General features: G+C 41.4%; 1 protein-coding gene across 2 annotated transcripts; it reads left to right on the top strand.

Moving 5' to 3' along the window:
• Positions 1 to 7832: 7832 nt before the first annotated feature.
• LOC146260399 (uncharacterized) lies at positions 7833 to 9869 on the top strand. 2 transcript variants are annotated; one of them, XM_084671168.1, is made up of 9 exons: positions 7833 to 8207; positions 8491 to 8561; positions 8649 to 8825; positions 8916 to 8977; positions 9060 to 9146; positions 9234 to 9275; positions 9344 to 9517; positions 9597 to 9632; positions 9731 to 9869. In XM_084671168.1, exons 1-8 carry the CDS (start codon positions 8050 to 8052, stop codon positions 9630 to 9632), a joined length of 807 nt encoding a protein of 268 aa, XP_084527294.1. In that variant the 5' UTR covers positions 7833 to 8049; the 3' UTR covers positions 9731 to 9869. The 2 variants fall into 2 exon arrangements, with proteins under 2 accessions (XP_084527294.1, XP_084527293.1); XM_084671167.1 differs by lacking the exons at positions 9597 to 9632; positions 9731 to 9869 and having other exon boundaries at positions 9344 to 9571.
• Positions 9870 to 10230: the final 361 nt, after the last annotated feature.

Here is a 10230-nt window from a genome sequence, read left to right as displayed (position 1 = left end):
ACACCTTTAATATTAAATGACTAATAATCGACACTACATGTCTTAGCACTACCTGTCTTAGCACTTGTTTTGGGAAACATTAAAATATTCTCTTGTTTCTTTAAGTGGTTGACCTGGTTATTTTACTAGAAGTTAAGTTTCTCTCCCACTTCTCCTTTAATATGTTTTTTAACATGTTTCCATTTAGGTACACAGCAATACAGCAGATACAATGGGTATGCACCAGTGGGATGGAGAACATAAAGACAAGGCTTCAAGGTATTAGGTGAGAGAGAAAATGTATGCCATTTTTGCTAGAATCACTATTCTTCCCTAAAATACTGTTTTCCCCATCATTCCAAACAGAGATTCCTGGCAGAGAAGATGCACAGAGATTGTGGCCATCGATGCACTAATGTTTAGGAACTTCCTGCAACAATTTCACCGAGAAAATCAACCAGGAACTCAACAAAGTGACCTTTTATGATGTAGCTTGTTTGCAACTTAAAGAACAACTGTTAGAGATTGGGATTTTCACAAGGCATGCTCTAGCAAATGTAAACAAACAGTGCTGCCATAAGTATAATTAGTAGTGTGGTAAATACATAAACGTGAACATCTTGTATTATGTATTAAAGGCAAAGTAAGGAGGGGGGATTGTCTCTACTGCTGCTCTTTGATGTAAGGCTCAGGGGTCTCATTTATAAAACTGTGCGTAGGATTCTTACTAAAAGTGTACGTACGCCCAAAAGCCTAAAATGGCGTACGCACACTAAAATTCAGATTTATAAAACCGTGCGTACGCACACCTGTACGCAATGTTCCCTTTATAAATCACAGATTACCCACCCACAAGTGTGCGACGTGAATCAGCATTGTACCCCGCCCTGAACACCCCCATTTTTTATGAATGGGGGTGTTCAGGGTGAATCATAGCGCATGACAACTTCTCAGACACTGCTAGCCTATTGGTGGAGCCCAAAAACTCAGAAAATGTGATGGCCGGTTGATCACCAATAAAAAAAAAACTGCAAGTGGCGTCAACTGTGCCAGTGATACTGCGAGTCCAGATACAATTTGAAAACAAAAGCGTTTTGTTATGAACAGTAATCTATTAAAGTCTGGACTGATAACGAGGACGTAGAGTGTAGCGATTGCACGGGAGCTTGACGACTGTATTTCCAGTTTTTGACATATGAGGATATTTGCACAGTATTAAATACATATATTTAGTTATACACTAAATGTGTTCTGCAGCTATCTAAAGGTAGGATATGTGATGTTATCCTGTATTCCATGCAGTCGGGGAATCTTCCCCTCCTGAACTCCCGTAGTGGACAATCTGTGAAAATGGACTGGTGGACAATCTGTGAAAATGGACAATCTGATGGTGAGGAAGCGCTGAATTTTTATTTAAAATTTGAGTTGGATTGTACAAGGTGTTTATGGAACAAGAATCACTCAGTACAAGCGCAAATAACACTGCTGGATGTAATCTTCATGATAATCATGAAATTGAATGAAAAAAACGTGTGTGAGGAAAACAAAATATATAAATATTATGAGTAATGTTCTTTCCACATTCAATTTCTGCAGTCTGACTAAAGTACGGTCATCTGCGTCGCCAATTCCAACTGTTTTCAAAATGTGCGTAGGCCTACGGGAGGGTCAGAGTTTGCGTGGAGGACCGCACATTCTCCCGTCAAGTTTGCTTTTTATAAATCACAACCTTTGCGTTGAAAGTGGCGTACTCAAATTTTCAGCCCCGTTTTGTGCGTACGCAAGCTTTATAAATGAGACCCCTGATCTTCCATTCTTGGGTGTTTCAGCAAGTGTTTTTCTGTGTTCAATTTTTTTTTTTTAAGTGTATTCTTTTGTGTTTTTTATTCTTTTTTGATTATTGTACCGTGATATTCTAAAGCCATTAAGCTACACTAATAGATGCAACTAATGTCGCATCCCATAGGTTGTGATACACATAACAAAGATCCATAAACCCTCATTTGCACTAGAATAAAATCAACCAGAACATTTCAGGAGTCCGTTCTCTCACTCATTCATAAAATATATAACAAAATAATGACGTTGATGTTGTCAAGCCTGTCTTCAGAAATCATGGAAAGCGCTGACAGCTCTGACAAGGAGTGTGAAGAACTCCAACACTGTCACATCTGCCCTTTTGCTTCAGGAATAAATGAGTGGACGGAGAGAAGGCCAGCTTGCTTACCTTTCATTTTCACTCTTTCCTCTTCATTTCCTAGGTGAAAATTGATTGTGAAGAATCCATCGTGAACTTTCTGGAGATCCTTAAAACTGATGTCAGTTGACATTAGGCTGTAATCTATTTTATCAAATGCCCTGGTTAATGTCAGTACTATTTAAAAAAAAATTACGTAACTTTTTAAATATATTTATAATTTATAACAATGCAGCGTGAAATGGTCAGTATACTGGGAATAAGTCAAGCCAATCGGATCTCCCTGGGCTTTTATGAAGGCATGTGTTGAATAATGCGCCATGCATTGTCCTATAAACTGTTATGGTATTTATTACATTTTTATAGGGATGCATGGGACACAGTTGTATTTTTTTTTCATCACAGTTTTTGTTTATCTCTTCATTGACTGACAGTCCTGCCTGCCTTTCTTACATTAATTCCTAAGGCTTACTGTGGTTTTGCCCACTCAGAGGAAAACACGCAGCACCTCTTGTCAGTGGCAACAGAGAACTGGGGGTGCGGTGTGTTTGGAGGAGACATCAGGCTGCACAGCAAGTGTCTTCCATAGTGTCATCCATATGCATCCTGGAAAGGGTTTCTCTTGTGTGAGTGAACTGGTTTTGGTTGTCAGGGAGGTTTTTTAAATATAAATGAATAAAATAATATTTCCCTGATTTATTTATTATCGTTTTTGCTCTGTACGATGGTAAGCCCAGTTTGAATCCATTAGAATGGGACAGATCTAGCCGGGCTGCCAGCCCAACTTAGCCTTGCCCACAAAAAAACATTTTGGGTCGTGAATTTGGGTCTGGGGAACCTCGGTTGGGGAAAAACTATGTCCGAATAGGAGCTGTGCGGACCAATGAAATTGTCAGGGCGGGCATTATACAATGAATGACAGATGATCAACAGTAACGTAATCAACCACGTCACCAAAGAGCGCTTGGGTTGAATTCGTTTTCAACAAACAACATATTACGTTGCTCTGATTGGTTGTAGGTCCATCCAATTGAGTGAAGAGGCATTTGTTTTATGAGTTCGGTTGAAACACGCCCCATACTCACAGCCCAATGGAGAGTTTTCAGACTCATATTCTGAATAGAATTATGAGTATGACATTGTCAGGCTAGGACAGATTTTTTATGCATGCTTAAATAACATACATTAAAACACCTGTCCAATGAAGCTGTGGATCCAGTTGATCAAGTACTTGTAGTACTGTATTGTACGCAATGTACCAAAGGTCCTGGAAATGTATGTCTTTCTGTCTCAAAATAATGCTTACTTTCTGCACTTCATAGTCGCTGTCCATGGTGCTTACTCTAGGTTGATTAGCAGACAACCTAAGCCCACTCAGAGGTCAAGTGGATGAGACCCAACAGTCTTCTTAATGACATGCCCCCGGGGAAACTAGCCTGACAATGGTCTCTATTTACCTGCTGAGGTTGTAGCTAAATCTCTCTGAAATGGGGTCAGATGGCTGAGCAGTTAGGGAATCGGGATATTAATCACAAGGTTGCCAGTTTGATTCCCGGCCATGCAAAATTACGTTGTGTCCTTGGGCAAGGCTCTTCACCCAACTTGCCTCAGGGAGAATGTCCCTGTACTGACTGTAAGTCACTCTGGATAACAGCATCTGCTAAATGACAAAATGTAAAAGTAAAATGGCCCCCGTATACGATACTTTTATTGTGGGAGTAAGATGGGAAACGAGAGATAACAGAAAAGATGTTAAAGAAATGGTATCCAGCTATCCAGTTCAAGGTATTATATGCTGAATGATTATTTTGCATGCTTGTTAATCACGCTTGCTGTCCCAGGCTTCATTAGTCAGAATATTTAATTCTAGCCTTGTAAAATATTCAGGAGACTCTAAGACCAAACTTGCCCCACCTCTCTTTCCCTCTCCACCTATCCTTGCATTTTACTCCCTGACTCTGACTACCATGGACTCCTCAGTGGGTGGGGGTACTACTTAGCTACTTTTCTATGTAGAGAGAGAGAAGCAGACAGAGAGAGAGAAAGAGAGAGGGTCTAACATAGCTTCTGCTCTTACAGCTCTGCTCCAGATGACGGCAGCTGCCGAGGCGGGCCGCATCATGGCCTACTTCACCTTTGGGGACTGCATGGCTGAAGTCCACGCATTGCACTCTTTCCTCACTCTGAGGAAGATTATTGTCGGTAAGGAACATACACGTTTCCCTTCCTTATCCCCAACCAGAAATTTGCAATTTTTCCTTATTTCCTTATAGTTTTATTGCCTCTTAGAATTTTGGGAATTTTACAACGTTGTGGTCCTGCTTTGACGAATGGCTCGCTGATGTCCATTTTTGTTGCCTCACAGGGGAGGTGTACGGTGTATGGAACAATACTACAATTCAGTGTGTAAGAATTGCCTCACAACCGATCAGACGTCAGCCTCTATTCCATCATCTACCAGCAGATCAGCACCAACTCTACCCCCCACTCTGCATAGCGCCAGCCCCAATTTAGCTAGGACACACTGTATCCACAGAACGCAGCTTAAGTAATCACAGGTTACCTTATTAAAAGCCCGATTAATCACAGGTGGCCCGAACTTACTGCTTGCTTTTGGCTGAAAAAGTTATGTTGCTGTACAAAAAACACTCACTCACTTTTCACTCTGAATTAACAATGTTGGACGCCTCAAATTACATTTCTATTTCACACATCGATTTGTGGCCAAGAACAGAAACTCCAAGATGACCCTCATCTGAAATTCAAATGAAAATGTTTCCATGGTTTTGATGCTTGTGACGCTAAAGTGGATTCAGGTTGATGCAATGCATTCATGATTTTAACAACGTGGCAAAGTTTGCCATCCATTTTTGAGTGTTATTTTTATTATTTTACATCCACACTGCCATTTGTAACTGAATTGGTTGTCAGAAATCCAATAAAAGGCCAAATACAACTAGAGAGGGTACAATTCCTGTGGAAATTGTAGGGTGTGCTTGCTTGTGTCGGTTGAAGGCGGGTCCGTTTTCCCTTCTAGTGATATGTTCAAGCATTTAGCCTACTCATATTGCATAAATCCTTACAAATGCCCTTTAAAAAAGCGAACCGCCTTTGAAAAAAGTGAACCCCATTTGGAACAAACTACTGTAACAACGTTATCAGTATTTCAGATGAATTGCGATTCAAACAGTAATACGTTTGACATTAATTTAGGGGGACATGGCTAATTCAAAATACATTTGCTAGAGGCAAGCTAGCTGCTGTTGCTAGCCAAACTTCACTGATTGTTTGAAAGCGCCGGAAATGAGAACATTGCTTTTGACATAAAAGTTTAGCCATAGCTGTGGCATTGAAGGCAGTAGCCTACACACTGCCAGTGGGGGAGCCGAGTCTAGACTAACGTCAAAACAAGACGCGGTCTCACTCAAATTCCAAGTTTCAAACAAATCACAAAAATATGCTGACCCGCTCGCTGTCTTCGCAATCGCCATATCTTTAAAACACTGCTCTCCATTTTGATGTAGAATTGACCCTGGTACAAATTAAGAAAATACTCATCAGACGCAGATCACAACACGTTAGTCGACGAGTGTCAACACTCGTTGACAACACTGTTGTTACTGCCGCAATTGTCAATGAAGGCTGACGGGGCTCTCACGTAGCAAACAAATCAACGTTTTTACAGCAAACTACATTAAAATTTCACCACCTGGCTGTCTTCACAATAATCATGTCGTCATAACATTTCCCTCTTTCAGTTTTTTTGTGTAAAATTGAACTATAAAATTACGAAAATACTATGACGCTTTCTAGCATTGCTGCCACCTAAAAGACGAGGCGGTCTCACGGGAGACCCGCACTCGCTCAAATTACTTTTTACAATTATTAAGACTTTCACAACCTAAATCAAAAATCTGAGATGGCAGTTCCACTCAAAATCGCTTTCTCAACAAAGTCCAATGGTTGGAAATGTTTTGGGGTGGTATGTTTCACTCATAATCTCTATCACATTTTATCCATGCGTCGTTGCTAACGTGTGTTGACGTGGTGACGTAGCTAGCACAGAGTACCCTTCGTCGACTAAAGGCACTTTTCGCCACATAAACATTGTAACCTCCTAAACTGTGCAACATAACGTAAATCCCAATACAAGCAACTCAATCGCTACCAAGACAACTTTTGACACCGACGTTGTGTATGTAGTCCAAATATTGACTGAGGCTTAGAGGGGCAAAATAAATAATAATAATAATAAATATATATGAGAGAGAACAATGGTTTGTGCTGGCCAAAGGCAAGCACACCCCAATTAAATGGCATCTCATAGGAAAATGGGCTATGCTTACTTGTCCTTTTGTACTGGGATTTCGGTGAAGGTGGAGAATTAATTGTGGAGCCACAGCCATTGTATTTACTATACATTAGCCAGCTACTCTACTATCCCTATTGTCTTATTTCTGGCCTGTGTACATTTTTTTAAGGATCTTAAGAAGTTTAGCATAACTTCAAAGAGAACCCACATTTCAACATGGGTTTGCATTCAAAAAGGTTTGAAACGTTTGCATTATGATTGTAATTACATTCCTAAACTACAGCTTTTATGGGAGTTGCCTTACATAACCCACCACCTAAGCCTATTTTTGAACCAGGAAAAACCATGAGATGTAATTCTGATAAAATATTAATAAAAACATACTGCATACTGTCAAAAACTCTGACAAGTTCTAGTCCAGCAGACATTACAGACAGTGGGATTCCCTGTGCTGCTGCAAACATTTATCCCTTCAGAACTATTGCCTTGCCCTTTCAGTCATGCTTTAATAAGGTCACACCTATTATATAAACTGTACATGACGTCTCATCAAGTGATGAGTACATCAGAGCTCATTGTCTCCCAGACTGGATGTACGAACAGCACCCAGGACCCTATGTGAATTTACCCCGACACAGACACAAGCTAAGGCCAAATCCCAATTCTCTGTCTTACCCCTACCCCTTACCCCTATCCCTTAGTTTACCCCTAGCCCTTGTCCCTCGAAACTGAGGGACAAGGGCTACATAGCCCTATGAAATGAGACAGAGAGTTTAGTTAAAACTGTAGACATGCATGGAGTCCATTCAAGGCTTTTCTCTGAGAAATGCGGGACTGTTGTAATTTTTAGCGTAGCAAACAAGCGATTTTTTTAAACGATTAAATTAAGAACATGGTTGCAAATACATATGTACAGGACTGTGTAGAACCCAAAACAAGACTGTCATAATTTTTTTTATAAATTATTGAATCCAAAAATATTACATTTATGGGACTCTGGCTGATCTGGCCGCCATTGTTGCAGGTTGCGCAGTATTCACATACCCCTCGGTTTCAAGTAAGCTCCCAAAAACACTTGGTTTTAAGTGGTGTATACCCTTTCATCTCAGCCCTACCCCTCGATCAAAAAGAGTATTGGGACACCACTTACTCTCACGTGAACGCGCAAAACTAAGGGGTAGGGGTAAGACAAGAGTATTGGGATTCGGCCTTTGTCTTCCTCTAGATTAGGCTGAGAAAACGTTATTAAACAGTTCAGGAAAAGGACTGCGTTTGAATTTACAGTTGCGCATTTAGCAGCCTTGTCAACAATCTGAAACCTTATAGCGTAAGATCAGGGGCCTGTTGCACAAAAGTAGAATTAAGACATCCGGGATAAATGACTCAGCTGAGCTCAATGAAGCCAAAACATGTGCGTCCAGGCTTAATTGGTTGCACAAAGACCAAGCCAGGATGAGCAGACACGGATTCATTAAGCCAGGTGAAACCAATCCTGGATAGGTGCGCGCTCACGGCTCACTCAAATAGACCCCGCCACAGATCACAGATTAACTGATTTACCATGGCAACTAGAGCCGCGTACTTTTCCCCGTCGGAAGCACAAATCCTCATGGAGGCATACGAGGAGGTAAAAGATATAATTAAGAAGAAAGGCAACACCGCCACAGTGATAAAGCAAAGAGAAAAAGCGTGGCAAAGTATTGCAGACCGCCTGAATGCGTAAGTAGTGCACAATTACACACTCACCGCTCCGCTGAAACATCACAATTACAATTCAAATATTTAATTCACATCTCCAAAAATGCAGTTGTACTGTAATTATGAAACGGTTAAATTTTTAATTGAAATGCACTGCAGATATGAGTGAAATTGTGTAAAGTAACTCCATCACACTGTATAAAGCTATGATAAATTTTTTGATATTTTTACTGAAAACAAGACAAAAATACCAAGTAATTTTTTGCAGTGTGACTCCATTAAATATGTGTGTGTGTGTGTGTAGATTAAACATGAACGGGCCAAAACGGACATGGCAGCAGGTCAAAATCAAATACAAGAACATTCTGCAGAATGGTATGGTCCCTGACTAATATTTAACAAAGCACAAGCATATATTGTACCCAGAAGGTGCCTGCTCACACATTGTCTGTACTGTTTTAGCAGTGAAAAAGAATACCCACAGACAAGGCACGGGTGGTGGGTCACCAAAGGCTGACCTTACCCCAGCAGAGGACATGGCCTTGGAGCTAAATAAAGGCAGGCCCGTCTTAGAGGGGATCCCTGGGGGGAAAGAGACGAGCATAGGTTCCTCCCAAGATGCCACCCGCTTCATTCAAGGTATGTCCTTCCATCTCTACATGGGATACAACCACATTCATATTGAATCAATTTGGACTGTCTGACTTTGGTTTACCTATTGCCTTGCAGTGTCTGGCAGCACTGTGTTCCTGTTAGAGCCACCAGCACAAGCACCAGACGATGCTGATCCAGTGAGTACTCCATCAAAGGCATACTGTAGGCCTGGCATGTCTTGTCTACTAGCTTCAATATGAATCCGATTAAATGTGATAGGGTGAAGGCCCCAGTGCAGCAGCAACAGCACATGATGGAGACGATGATGAGGAGGAGACCATCTCTCTGGATTCCAGAAGGCATGAGGTATCATGTTAAGACTGTGAAAGTACTATTTACTCTACAATGGTGAGGAGTCCTCATCAAAATCAAAAAATCTAATTTCTTTTACAGGACCCAGATGCTATACAGTGGGAAAACCAGCCTGGCAACATAGTGCGTATTAATAAAAGGACACCACATCCTGCCAAATTCCAGCTGCGCTAATTGTATTGTGTTCACAGAGCTCACAAGCTATCAGAAAGTTGTATGGCAACCACCTCCGGCGCCAAATAGAACTGGCAGACATAGACATTCAGTACAAGAAGAAAAAGATGGAAAATCTTGCACTGGAGTCCGAAATAAAAAAGAGGACAATTAGGAAACCGGACCTTGAAATAAAAAAACTTGAGAGGGAGGTGAGATATGCCTTCAATGTACACTGTATGCTAACTGTAACACAAATGTATTAATCATTATTTTTCTTTCCTCCCCCAGCTCCAAGAAGATGACACAGCTGAAAATAAAAATTAGGTATATTCTCGTAAAGTCAAGTGAGCCATGACATATGAGCTCTTATTGTGAGCACACAGGACGGTGGCATCTTTCTAAGGTTTTTTTTATTTTCCCAGCAATCAGTACAACCAAGTCATCGTTATAAGGCATCGCCCTCTTTTGCCCACCCCCCCAGCACCAGGTGTGGCCACTAGCCTATATGAAGGCCCAAAATTGTGTGTTCCTTTCTGCTCTGACAATGGCATGCCCATTCGTGCGAGATGTGGTGGATGAAGAAGCACTTGTGCTGAGGAGAGCCTTCAGGCGAGAAAGGGTCTTCAGGGACCGGTTGGACCCACTGGCCTTCCCTGATGACCATCTATATGAAAGATACAGGTTTTCTGCAGATGGCATCAGGTATCTATGCAGACTACTGGGTCCCAGGATTAAGCACCGCACTGCACAGAGCCATGCACTGAGTGTGGAGCAAATGGTTTGTGTGGCCTTGCGCTTTTTTGCTAGTGGAGCCTTCCTGTACTCAGTGGGGGATGCAGAACAGCTGAACAAGGCCACAATTTGCCGCACAATAAGGAGTGTGTGTCTGGCTATCAAAGCATTAGCAGATGTCTTCATCTCC

Source organism: Hypomesus nipponensis, chromosome 13, assembly GCF_054491055.1.
Source record: "Hypomesus nipponensis isolate SF chromosome 13, ASM5449105v1, whole genome shotgun sequence".
Lineage (NCBI taxonomy): Eukaryota > Metazoa > Chordata > Actinopteri > Osmeriformes > Osmeridae > Hypomesus > Hypomesus nipponensis.
The sequence above is the reverse complement of the archived record's forward strand: the minus strand, read 5'-3'. Positions and strand labels throughout refer to the sequence as shown.